Source organism: Lepidochelys olivacea, assembly GCF_965140295.1.
Source record: "Lepidochelys olivacea isolate rLepOli2 genome assembly, chromosome: 8".
NCBI classification, from domain to species: domain Eukaryota; kingdom Metazoa; phylum Chordata; order Testudines; family Cheloniidae; genus Lepidochelys; species Lepidochelys olivacea.
This window is the reverse complement of record NC_140418.1, coordinates 78642777-78655961: the sequence shown is the minus strand read 5'-3', so window position 1 is coordinate 78655961 and position 13185 is coordinate 78642777. Positions and strand designations below refer to the sequence as shown.

At 40.7% G+C, this 13185-nt stretch overlaps 1 protein-coding gene across 2 annotated transcripts in view; it reads right to left on the bottom strand.

Moving 5' to 3' along the window:
- Positions 1–13185, bottom strand: part of COL24A1 (collagen type XXIV alpha 1 chain) — a 242558-nt gene that overhangs the window by 73492 nt on the left and 155881 nt on the right. For both annotated transcript variants that reach the window (XR_014712726.1, XM_084637175.1), the window contains exons 26-28: positions 12248–12301; positions 9275–9328; positions 8514–8567 (exon numbers count right to left, since the gene is read on the bottom strand). Coding sequence is in view for 1 of the 2 variants with exons in the window: in XM_084637175.1 (XP_084493301.1) it covers positions 8514–8567; positions 9275–9328; positions 12248–12301 (162 nt within the window). In the remaining variant the exon portion in view is untranslated. The remainder of the gene's footprint in view (positions 1–8513; positions 8568–9274; positions 9329–12247; positions 12302–13185) is intronic.

Below are 13185 nucleotides of genomic sequence, written 5' to 3'. Positions count from 1 at the left end.
TATGTTTAGCTGGTTTTGCCTGGCTCACTTTCTCTCTAAAATGTGTCTGACTCACACGTGTTCCTCTTGCATCACAGAATTCTGTTTGATCAGACTTGGATTTAATAATGTAAATCAAGGGCTAGATCAGGGGTTCTCAAACTGGGGCTTGGGACCCCTCAGGGGGTAGTGAGGTTATTACATGAGGGGGTCATGAGCTGTCAGCCTCCCCCCCAAGCCCGCTTTGCTTCCAGCATTTATAATGGTGTTAAATATATAAAATGTGTTTTTAATTTATAAGGGGGGGTCACACTCAGAGGCTTGCTATGTGAAAGGGGTCACCAGTACAAAAGTTTGAGAACCATTGGGCTAGATCCTGACAGGTGCGGTGCACCCAACACTCTGACACTCGAAAGAGTGACAGGTGATCAGTGACTCTTGGGAACTGAATATGCTCAGAATCATGCAGGATGGGGCTCCTAAACTGCACATTTTATGAGAAAAGGGATATTCCCGCACTTCTGCTTCTGGCAGGAAAATGAAAATCAATGGGAAAGGTAAGTTGGCTAACATTTTTGAAACCCCATTAGTTTTTGGCACAGGTTTGGGGAGCAGTTCTTGTATTATTCCAACCATCTCTCCTGCCCAGATCTAATAAACAACTGAGCGTAGAATGATGTGTAATGCACCAAACAAATCACTCAGTAGGTCGTATGTAACTTGAACTCTGATTCTGGGGCCAACCTTGCTTCCGCTGACAAAACTCATTAAATATTGCATGGCTGGGCACAAAACCAGCCTTGGTATGTACTTATTGTGGAAGGTGATTAGCTATCATGGTGATAAAAACCTAGACAGACTGAGAGATAGGGCTGGGGCACCTGTGCATAGCTGATTCGCTCTTAACAAGGCATTTAATATACTCTACAACACAGAGAAAGGTAAAGTCAGACACAGCGAGTTGTACTTGACTCAGAAATGCCAGCTATACATCTCAGAGCTCAACTTAAGCTTGCCTTATCCATCTTTTTCTTGGGTCCTTGACTGAAATCAGGCCTCCCAGGAGTGGCCGTCATTTTGCACACAGTAAGTAGAACAACTACAACAGAAACACCTCTTTGACAGAGAGAACGTGCTCACGTCTTCTCCTACCTTCTTTCCAAAGCCACATAGCTCTCAGAAATGAACAACGAAAAGAAGCTTTGTCTGGTATATATGGTTTTTCATCAAGTAGGAAAATCTAATCTATAAAATTTTCCTACCTAAAAACACAAATGCACTGGGAATAATGTATGTTTTCTAAACTGTTATAAAGAGCAAAGGAACAGAGAATGTGGAAGTAACTTTCAAGGGAAAATGGGAGTAAAAGGGTGAACAAAAGTACACGTCTCCTTGCCGGAAAAAGGCCTGATCCAAAGCAGACTGAAGACAATGGAGAGGCTCCCACTGACTTTGATAAGATTTGGATCAGACCCAAAGATACTCTGATTTTAAAAGGGAGCTTGACCTACATAAGAGTACATGGCTGGACTCCATGTGAACTTATATAACTTTTTAATCCTGATTATTAAATTATTATACAGTATAATTTAGAAGAAAGAAAAACATCTTCATCTAATTAGATTCAGCAAAATGTCTGATTATTGCCACTACTTTATCACTGCCTGAGTTCTAGTCTAACATTCTTTGATTCCTAACAGCCTATACTCCCCACAACAAAATGTTTCATACATTTCCACAGGAGAAGAAAAATAATCCTACCAAAAACTCCTAGGATGCCCATAAGAAGATAATTTATCATTTTAATGAAGGAAATACAAAAACAAAAGCTAAATTAAATCCAACTCTGGGATTCCCAATGCATCCTGTCCTGCCTGTGTCTATTTTTCACATTGTAAGCTCTTCTTCAGCTTTGGTTTGCACAGCACCAAGCACACCCTTACAACTATTCAAATAAATGGTACTCGTTACAGAGAACTCTCAACTAAAAGTCATGTACATTCCTAAGTGTTGTTATAGAACCCACGTATCTACTTACACAACATTCATAATTTTACTCTTCTCCCCAATGTGTAAAGCAGTCTTAGTTCCATATTACCTTGTTCAGAATTGCTTGCTCATGTCATCTATTGCATGCACACTTGCTTGGAATGCATATATAGGGCAGGCTGGGTAGACTTACTGGAAATCCTCATTTGTCTGACTTATCTGATAGTAGTACCAGGTGGTACTCAGACTTTTCTAAGGGAGAGTGGAAGAAGGAGACACATTAGTGATGGAGAATCCCAGACAGGGCAAGTGGACAGGTCAGTAAGCTAAAGAAGGGTTGGAAGTTGAAGGGAGAGTCAAGAATGCATCACACAAGGAAGCAGCCAAATAAGCAAGAGAAGACACTGGAAAGGGGGAAAATCAGAATACTAAGCAGAGCAGTTGCAGAATATGGAGAAACTAAATAGGGAGGGTGTATGATCTGGGGTACGTCATGCACACATTGAATTTTTGCTGGACATAGAGCCACCATTGTTTTAAGTTTAGGTGACTTCAGTTGTCTATTCATTAGGAAGAACTTAACAATTGCTTTGATCATGACTAATCAAATGTCAGCTAATCAAAATAAAACTTGGGGGCAAGAACTAGAAGCCAAGGACTAGGTTTTGAAACACCGTAATTTAATTATTAAATTAACACAAAATAAAGGAAATGAACATGATGTCCAGTGATACTAGGTATTGTATTAACCTCTTGCCTGCCACAGGGCAAAGAATACGAATCCAAAGGAAGGGCAGTTGTATACTCTCTATCAAAAGCAGAGCATCATTCCTATAAATACTACTGTGTGACTCATTATTGGCACTGTTGAACTCGATCAGATAGAATTAGTATCATTCCCTGCAGTAGCTAGTGCAGAAGGAAATACACACAATTTGGCTGCAGTTATTTAATATAGGCTACATACTGTACAAGTCTACGAACTGCAGAGCTGGGCAAAACAGCTGCCAAGTGATCACTACTGCTTTTTTTCTTTCGCATGAGTTCAGCTTTATTTTGAGGAGGGAATATATTATCATGCATGTTTATGATCATTTAATCATAATTAACCAAGGAATATTTGCCTGACAAAACAAATAAACAAACAGCTCTCTCCCCCACCCTGTTTCCTAAACATAGGAAAAAGAATGAACACAGCATACTCTATGTTTTCCCCCCACAAGTTTAATATGCAAGAACAATGGAAAGTTATATCAATTTTAAAATCGTTTGCCTTGAACAATTAAGGATACACACTTACATTCACCCCTTAGTAACATATCACAGAGCCCATCTGATTTTTGTCCACATGCACACCGATCACACATTCTCTCCTGCTCTCAGTTCAGTACTATTAAGAATATACTGAACCCATCTCATCAACTCACATAGTTGATATCCTTATTCTTCTGTAATTTAGGTTCATAAGACCAAATTCAGACCTAGCTGGAGTGAGTGCAACTCTATAGGCTTCAATGGAGTTGCACTGCTATCCCCTTCCCTGACTTTGGCTCATCATTTGCATGCATCTTAGAAAGGCTTGAGTTTGAATGACTATAAAATGTTTATTCAAGGTGGGACATATGAATGTCTTCTAACCTTTAACATACTGAACTTCACTCTGAAAGATGTTAGTGGCTAAGAATGGTGTAATGTATAATAATGAAAATATTTCTCAACAACTTCTCATTCTTCTTCTTACCATTCCCTGCCATGCAAAAGCGATCATGTTTATACAGCTATTATATCATCTTTAATTTGCCAGGACACATCCTAATTAAACATAGGGCAAAGAGTGCTAGCTCATTGAAAATTCCCCCTGATTTCAATGAGAGTTTTGCCCAGGCAAGGACATCAGAAGTTGGTCCATAATTTATATTTTATCATTACAAAATAAAAAGGGAGACTGGTTATATTAGCAGAAAGGGAAGAGGTTATAGTAAGAACAAAAAGCAGCTCTGGCACCTCATGTTTTAGGTTATGTCTACACTAGAGTGGGAAGGTGCAAATTCCAGCTCCAGGAGACATATCTGCACTAGCTGTAGTATACTAAAAATAGAAGTGTAACTGCAGTGGCACAAAGAGTTGGAGGACTTGGCTGTCCTGAGCACAATCCTGTCTGAGACCACAGGTACACATGGGTGGCTATGATTCTATTTTTGCCATGCTAGCTGGTGTAGCTAGGGCTCCGTGAGCTGGAAGTTCTACCATCTGCTCTACTGTAGACATACTCTTAGATTTCTATTGCATAAATTAGCTTGCATCACAGCAGTATGGTACTAACAGCTCTTATGACTGATACCTGGGTACTAGCGAGCAGGCACAGCAGCTAGCAGGAAGAACAGCTGCATTCCTGTAAGCAGGGCCTTCTTAAACTTCCAGTAACACCTCTCCTGGGTTCATACAAGCTCTCAAGTTCACCCATCTTAAGAAGAGTAACCCGATTGACTCCCCTCCTCAAGTACAATTATTCCCACCTCAGCAAGTATCAGTGTGTCCTGCCCGAGAGGAGCCACCAGCGTGGCAACCTCTATATTCCCTTGTCACAAGTGCAACGTTTAAAGAATAAAACATGGGTTACTGCAGGACCAGAACCAACAGTTCCCATGCTACTGCTGCTGTTCCTATCTCTGGCCTCCCCGCAGGTGGCAGGTGGCTTGCCCCTCCACAATGACTTTAGTTGGGATGCAGAAAGTCTTAAGCATGAAGTGGTGAAATACTGTAGAAGCTAGATGAGACTCTTACTTGGTAAACTGCACACCAAATGGCACAGTAAAGAGAGAATGAACCTCTGGTAGGGAAATATTTAAGCATGAACAACTGATCTTTTCTTCAGCCAGTCAGAATTCCCCCATGTACTGTCTGCATAGCTGGACAGTCTTAAAATTAGACTGCTGGGTAATCTTAAATTCTAAATGGCTGCTCAGGGCTTAATGGTGTATGGTATAAAGCCATTTCATTGTGTAACAATGCAGCAATAGCTGGTCACTGCTCTTAAAACTTCCTATAAATTCCAGCTGTGAAGATGTGATCCGTTCTTTTATTTATACACAAAGGGGAATTTTCATATGTTTGTATTTAACTTTTGCATGCAACTTGCTGTATGTGCCCTTTTAAATCCTGCCACACACAGCTCAGTGTTTGCATACAGCTTTCATTTGAATCCAAAGGTGACATCTTCGGTTTTAAGTGGTCTCTATATATTTTTCATACATTAATCCCATATTGGGCCTGATCCTGTAGTCTAGAATGTAGGCAAAATTCCTGTTGGCTTCAGTGGGGAGGTTAGCCTGAACAAAGACTGCAGCACTGGGATAATTTTGTAACAAGTCCTAATGAAGCTACTTTTAGCAGTGCAGTGTCCTGCTGCCTCCCCACTGCTGGAGTCTTTCCCCACCACCGTGAAAGACTCTGGCAGTGGTGAAAGGCTTTGGTAGGGAGGCAATAGGGAAAGGCTCCAGCACTCCAAGGAGCTGAGCCTTTCCCCATTGCCTCCCCCCGGCAGAGCCTTTCACTGACATGTGTAGCTACATGCTGCAATGTGGATGCAGCTTGTTTTTCACTGCGGTTTGTAGCTCTACATACCATTCATGTTGTTGCAAGTCGTGTCTCATTAGCTGCTTCCCACAGTTCACTTGATGATTTTCTGAGCTAAATTATGTATGACTGTTTTCACATGTAAATTTATTTAACCAGTTCTGAGCATTTCCAGGTGTTGTGTTTTTAGGAGGACTTTAAAGATTATTCGTTGTTTAGTTAAAAGGTATACTATTATTATTAAATCAACAAATACATCCCCAAATTGTAACATTTTATTTCCTTAACCTTTTAAATCACGTCAACAAAGTAATATTTTAGAAGAATAAATCCATTGTTATTAATGAAGTAGGAATGCAAACACCCTATTTTCATAGGATTATAGCAATTCTCCTTGGTGGGACTAGAAGATGCTTTTGTCTGTGAGCAGTTGAGCTTTAAGTTAATTTCTTTAATCCTGCAACCCTAACTCAGACAAATCTTCCATTTAAATACAAGTTTTATTTGAGTTAGGCCAGCAGAATCAGACCTATAATGTACCAGATTTAAAATGTCCATCACAATCTCATGGTTTTATATGTAGAATAACTATACTGGAACATCTAATGTTAGCACAGGCACTTAGGGTGGATATAGATACTTTTAGAGGAAAAGTGGATATGAGTACATGTTTCAACTCAGCTTCACATATTTGATCAAGTGTAAAAGACTGGGATAAGTTATTCTGTATATCTCATCCTAAAGAAAAGAAAACAGTGATGTGGCATTTCCAGTTAGAAGCATCTTCATAATAAGGTTTATTATTACACCAATTCCTAACTTTTAGCAGAGATTATACATTTTACGTGCAGTATTTCACAAATGGTTCATATGTATTGTACTAGCAAAACAGAAGCAAATTACAACAGATTTATTTTGAAGGAGCAAACCATAATTGAAGGAAGAAGAACATTATAGGCAAGATATTAACTTTTTCTAATGAAAAAGTAGTATATTCTTAGTACTATATAAAGTATATTTCAAATATATTGGAAATAAATATAAAAACACTTTTTTCTAAATATCTTATGTCATATGTAAGGCAGTAATAATAATGAAAGAAAAATTTAAAAGACCATACAGGTCACATACTTTTATGATGCAAAACAAGTTTACTAAACTTAACCTTCTGTATAGGACCCTAGTGTTAGGACATATATGTAAGCTTCTTAAGTATTTATCTTTATCCAACAAAAGTTAAAAATCCTCTAACCTTATATTATTCGTAAACTAAAGTATATGAACATTTTCATCAAAAAACTATATATTGAAATGTCTTTTTTTAAAAGAAATGATGTAACAGATATTTAACTGTATGAAGGACTATTTTTGTTTACAGTTCCTGTTACAAAAAACTATTTGACAGAAAAGGATTCAAGAATTTTGGCAAAAGAGACCATTAAGAATTTGTTTTAAATGTTCTCTAAGTAAGATGATACCCTACTTTTCATCTCATAAAAGACCCAGTTCTGTAAGGCATCAAGTGCCCCCTGGTTCAAAGCAGTACATTAAATCTAAGGTGACAGGTTTCAGAGTAACAGCCGTGTTAGTCTGTATTCGCAAAAAGAAAAGGAGTACTTGTGGCAACTTAGAGACTAACCAATTTATTTGAGCATAAGCTTTCGTGAGCTACAGCTCACTTCATCGGATGCATACTGTGGAAAGTGTAGAAGATTTTTTTATATACACAGAAAGCATGAAAAAATACCTCCTCCCACCCCACTCTCCTGCTGGTAATAGCTTATCTAAAGTGATCATTCTCCTTACAATGTGTATGATAATCAAGTTGGGCCATTTCCAGCACAAATCCAGGTTTTCTCACCCCCTCCCCCAACCACCACACACACAAACCCACTCTCCTGCTGGTAATAGCTTATCTAAAGTGACCACGCTCCTTACAATGTGTATGATAATCAAGGTGGGCCATTTCCAGCACAAATCCAGGGTTTAACAAGAACGTCTGAGGAAGGGGGGGGATAGGAAAAAACAAGGGGAAATAGGTTACCTTGCATAATGACTTAGCCACTCCCAGTCTCTATGCAAGCCTAAGTTAATTGTATCAAATTTGCAAATTAACTCCAATTCAACAGTTTCTCTCTGGAGTCTGGATTTGAAGTTTTTTTGTTGTAATATCACAACTTTCATGTCTGTAATCGCGTGACCAGAGAGATTGAAGATTAAATCTAAGGTAATGAGTGCTCAGGCCAACAAGAATAAGTAATTAACTGGCTTTCTAAGAGGAAGAGTTCACATGGATCATGTATCAAACCATCACACTATTTTACAGCTTAATTGGTCTCTTTGAAACTGTTTAACTCAATGGAAAAACTCCCATTGACTCAAATGGGCTTTGGATCAGTTCACTGTGCACAAGATAAAAAATATAAGTTTTCACATTTTGCTGATAAAATAGTCTGAACTGAGTTTTATGGTGCAGGAATATGATGATGTTAGGTGTCATGTATAGCTTTGTTTTTCCTCTCCTAAAATTATACAGTAGGAATTGTAATTTTCTTTCACAGCCATTAGAAGGCATTAAAAGAATGCTGATAAAGAAAAATTTTAGTCTGTAAAACACAGAAACACAGTCCATCAGCAGGGATGACGGTTTGCATTAATATATTTCTGTAAGTAGAGACGGGTAAAGTAAACAAGCAATAATTTTGGTTCTGATCCTGCTTCCAATTGAAGTCAATGGCAAAACTCAAACTTACTTCAATGGGAGCAGAACTGGACCTTGGATTTATTTCTTACTAGAAGCACATGTCTTGTGTGTTATATTTCAGTTAAAATGCCTTGAATCGATATTGATGATATTGATAACCTTGCAGAGAATTCAAAAGAAGCAATTGGAGGTGATTTAGAAACTCAATTCCTATTAAGTCATGTGCTGATCATTTCTTCAGGTAAAATATAACAATACTACTTACTCTTCGTCCTTTAGATCCCTGTGGTCCTGGAGGTCCTCTTGGCCCTGAAGGACCCTAAGTATTACATCAAGTCATTATTTAATATCCACTACAGAAATACGTCCAGAAGTGACAAGAGGTCTATATTATAGACTACATATAAATTCTCATAGTAGTTCAATATAGGCTGAAAAAAATCAAGCATTCTCTCTTTCTAAAAGCTCAGAATCAACCAAATTACTTTAGTACAACTTATCCAATAAAATATGCTTACTATTGGCTTTGTGCCATTAGTATTGGCTTTGTGCTGGGTAAGAAATAATGTGGACTGTGCCTTTCTCTAGCGGCTATTCACATAAATTATAAGAACCTACTACTGCTACCAGCTCCTTTGGCTCAAGTGGTAGAAACTTGTGTTTTAGGGTGCTACAAGACTCATTTGCTATCCCTGCTGGTGACCCATGGTGGAGAGTGTAACACAGGCAAATGAGGAAGATCCCATTTGTTTTTGATTAATAGTAAACACATCATGCATACTATTATTTGATTTTAATTAAATATCAGCAAAATAAAATTAAAATGGCTACACTTTAAACCAGCCTTGAAAAATTCTAGCTCTGGGCAAGTCAAAAATATAGGTAAAGGGCAGGTGAACAGTATTTGTGCCTGGCTAGTACATTTTCATGACAGTTCTGCAAATAGCCTTAACAGTAACAGAACAAAAGAGTGATTTTTAAACAGCCTGCATTTTATGTTAAATCAAAATGTTGGTCTATACTTACAGGCAATCCTTGTGGCCCTAAAGGCCCAAAGCCCCCTGGAGGTCCTGGATAGCCCTAAAATGGAAGTAGATATAGAAAAGGGATTGAATAATTCTGATCTTAATTTGCTGAACTCAAAATTGCAATTTTGGCAGGTAATGGCATTTAAAATAATCCCCCCAAAAGCTGATTATATCATCTTCAGGGTATTCGAAAGAGCAATCCACTCTCCAAGGTCACAAGATATGAATGTGCATCAACAAAAGAGCTTTTACGAACAAAACCAGATTTTCAAATTTCTAAAACAGCCAAAAGATTTCCACCCCATCCCAAAGATAATCCAGTCTGGCAACTCTGATTTGGTGAGTGCCTAGGACACAGCAAAATTATAGTTCTCCTGGATACATGTTGCCAGAGCCAAAAACAGAAAAACTTTACAGTGCCACAATCCAGAACTGGATACATACATTTCAAAGCAGTAATTTAAATTTGGGATGTGTCCCAATTCCAAAGAACTTGTTTGCCATCCATTATCTTCCAACCAGGACTGTGCATAATGGTGTGAACAGGTGATCATGGTAGACAAGTGTCAGTGGTATTTTGTGTGAATAGGACTGGCAAGGAAAAATTATTTTGCAGGCCCACCCAAGATTGCGAACTCCAGCTCTGGTCCATAATGTAATGGCATGTTACATTTACTGCAAACACTTACCACCCGGCATAGCACTTTCTACCATGACTTGAGTGGGACTACTCACAGTAGTATGCACTATGGCTGATAGTAAAGTGTTAACAGGATTGTGTCCTATACTAATAAATCCTTGTTTATTCAGTTCCTGGCTGAGATCTGTTCCTGAGTGTAAAGTGGTAGATAGAAGGTGAACCCAGTCAAGACAGATTTAATGTTGGTAGGAAGAGTGAAGTGCTTCAGAGAATATCATCCCCTTCCTACAGACTGATCTGGAGCCTAGAGGTCTGCTCGGACTCTTCTCTGCTAATGCACACCTAAAGAGCAACTGCTGCAAAAAAATGTCCATTCTATTGGCTAGAAAATACATCACACCCTATCAGTCTCAGGCCTAGTGATCTGTGTGTTTGTGATTTCCAGCTTGACTACTGAAACTCACTATATCTAGGAATGAAGCTATACACCCTGAAAAACCTTCAACTGGTACCAAATGCATCACTCTACTAGGACAATGGTTACAAAATACATCAGCCCACCCACACATCACCCCAGGGCTCTACTCTGTGCATTGGCTTCCCTACCGAATAAAAAGAGCTAGCTTCAAGGTCCTTGGTCTTGCTAGTCAAATCCATCCCTGGAACTGAACCAAGCTACCTGAGAGACTGCCTCGCCCTCCTGCTCATGACCTCCCACAGCAGCTATCATTAAATATAATAATGATGCTGTGAGCAACAAGAGTTTTGTCTTGTTAGAAAAAGAACATTAAAACGAGAGAGGGAAAAATCATGTAACAATGTAACCACCAGTAGACCCAGTATAGGCCCCCCAACTCCAGGAGAGGATCCCTGGCTCTGAATCCCAAGTGGAAATAGGTGCCTCTCTCAGGGCGTGTCGATGCTGCACGCTTCTTTCATCAGCATGTTGTACATCCCCGTGAAACCTCCCTAGCACTGGTACAAATAGCAGGGTCAATGGTGAGGCACAGCTTAGGTGAGTGAAGACATGCCGGAAGGGGCTGAGTATGTAAACAAGTACATCCCCCATGGCTCTCTATTCACCCAAGCCATGCCTCTCTGCCTACACTCCTATTTTTAGCAGTGTAGCGTCCCACTGCCTCCCTGCTGCTGGAGCTTTTCTCCAGTCTGGCAGCCAGGAAAAGACTCCAGCAGCTCCCTGTTGCAGGGAAAGACTCTGGCAGTGGGGAATGGTTCTGGCTGTGGGGAGCTCCTGGAACCTTTCAATGTTGCGTCCCCTCTGCCAGAGCCTTTCATTGACATGTGTAGCTACATACCACAGTGTGGATGTGGTATGTTTTTCATTGAGGGAGGTAGCTACATGCAGTGATGAGCTGCCAAAAGCTGAAATACCGGTTCCTTCAGTCGCTCCGGGTCTGAAGGATCTGCCGCTGGAGTGCTGCCAAAGACCCGGAGCGAGTGAAGGTCCCGCCGCCAAAGTGCCGCTGAAGACCCCGAGTGCCGCCGGGTGAGTAAAAATTAAAAAGAGACTCTCAGGGGAGCCTCCCCAGCTGAGAGCTCAGGCGGGCCGGACAGGACAGTCCCGTGGGCTGGATGTGGCCTGTGGGCTGGAGTTTGCCCATCCCGTTAACAACCGGTTCTAAACCGGCTTCAAAATTTAACAACCGGTTCACGCGAACCAGTGCAAACCGGCTCCAGCTCACCACTGGCTACATGTACGCTATATGCCACTGCCAGTTATGTGTGAAGTGTAGTCATAGCCTCAAAGTCACTCAAATACCCCTATCCTTGGCATTTCCTATTGGCTAGCGAAGGCAGCTCCCTGCTCAGCTCGCTGGCTTCTGTCAATCCCTTTTTCAGGTGCCTAATTCTCCCCATGCAGTGTACAAAAAGCCTGGCCAACTACCAGGGTTGTGAATTCTACAAGGCAGCAGAGCATCTAAAAGTCAGGCATTGCAACACCTGTGAATCCAGCCCTTAGTCTTAGAAAGTAGTTTCTCTCTCAGCAAACATAATCTGCAGACTAAGTTTACTTTTCCTTGTTTTTTGTCATGCTTGCTAATTCACTGGGCTTCAATCCTGCACATAAATCTGATGAGAGAGCCGTTTTTTAAAAAGTGGGTAATTCATATTCACTGCATGCTGCTTCAGTCTGCAAAGTACTTAGCAAGCTGCTAAATGGAAACTTTCCTAGAAACAACATATCACAAATGCTTTACTTTTCCATATGGCTTCTTGCTCTTGGCATGGCCAAAATGAATTAGGTTTTTGGGAAGGAAAAGTTCCTTTACAAGTAAAATAAAGCTGACTTGTACCTCATTTACTGCTTACCATGACACCTTTCTCCCCAGGAGGGCCCACTGGTCCTGGACTGCCCCGCTCTCCCTTTAACAAACAATTTAAAAAAAGAGAAGAAACAAATTTATGGTGTGTTATTTCACTGGCACAGTTCTCTTTCCACAGTGTAAGGATTTCTTACTGTGGCAGGGGTGTCTGGCTATTAGGGGTTAATGAGGCTAAGTGCCACAACTGTGTAGGAGTATGTCTACAATGGACCTGGAAGATGTGATCTCCAGCTTGAGAAGACATACCTGTGCAAGCTCTGATTGAGCCAGCGTTCTAAAAATAGGCATGTAGCTGCGACACCGGAGGGGCTAGCTGCAGCAACTACGTTTCTACTTTTGGTGCGCTAGCTTGAGGAGAGCTAGAGCGGGTATGTCACCTTGAACTGGAAATTACAAGGCCCAAAGGGGACTTCTGGTTGGTCTAGAGCCATGCCAGACCCTGGAGGCTCCAGTATACTGGGGACTTGTGACCCTCTAGCACATAATACTGTAGGCAGCACGAGGAGGAGGAGGTCCAGCATAAGGAATACAGGCATCATGGGAATATTTCAGTTCTGCCCCACAAGGGTAAAGTTGGAAGGCCCTCTGCTCATGATGTCTGGAGCCTTCAGCCCCGGAGGTCCCTGTAACACATGAGCTGCAGGCAGAGGAGGGCAGGAGCAGAGATCAGGCTTCTGTGGGGCTATTTCAAAGCACAGGTACTGCTCCTTACTGCCACTACTCCTACTGTTTTGGACTTAGCACCAAGTAGGAAGGGGGAGGGTTTAAACTTCTGAGCCTGCTGGTGGTGGATATTAGGTAGGTAAAAAGTTCAGAACCTGCAAGTTGTTTTCATGAACCTGAAGGATTGTGTGTGGGATCCTCTGAGATAATGAGAATGATTCTGAGCTCTAGAGAGGTTAGGTAGGAAGAAAAGTGGTTATC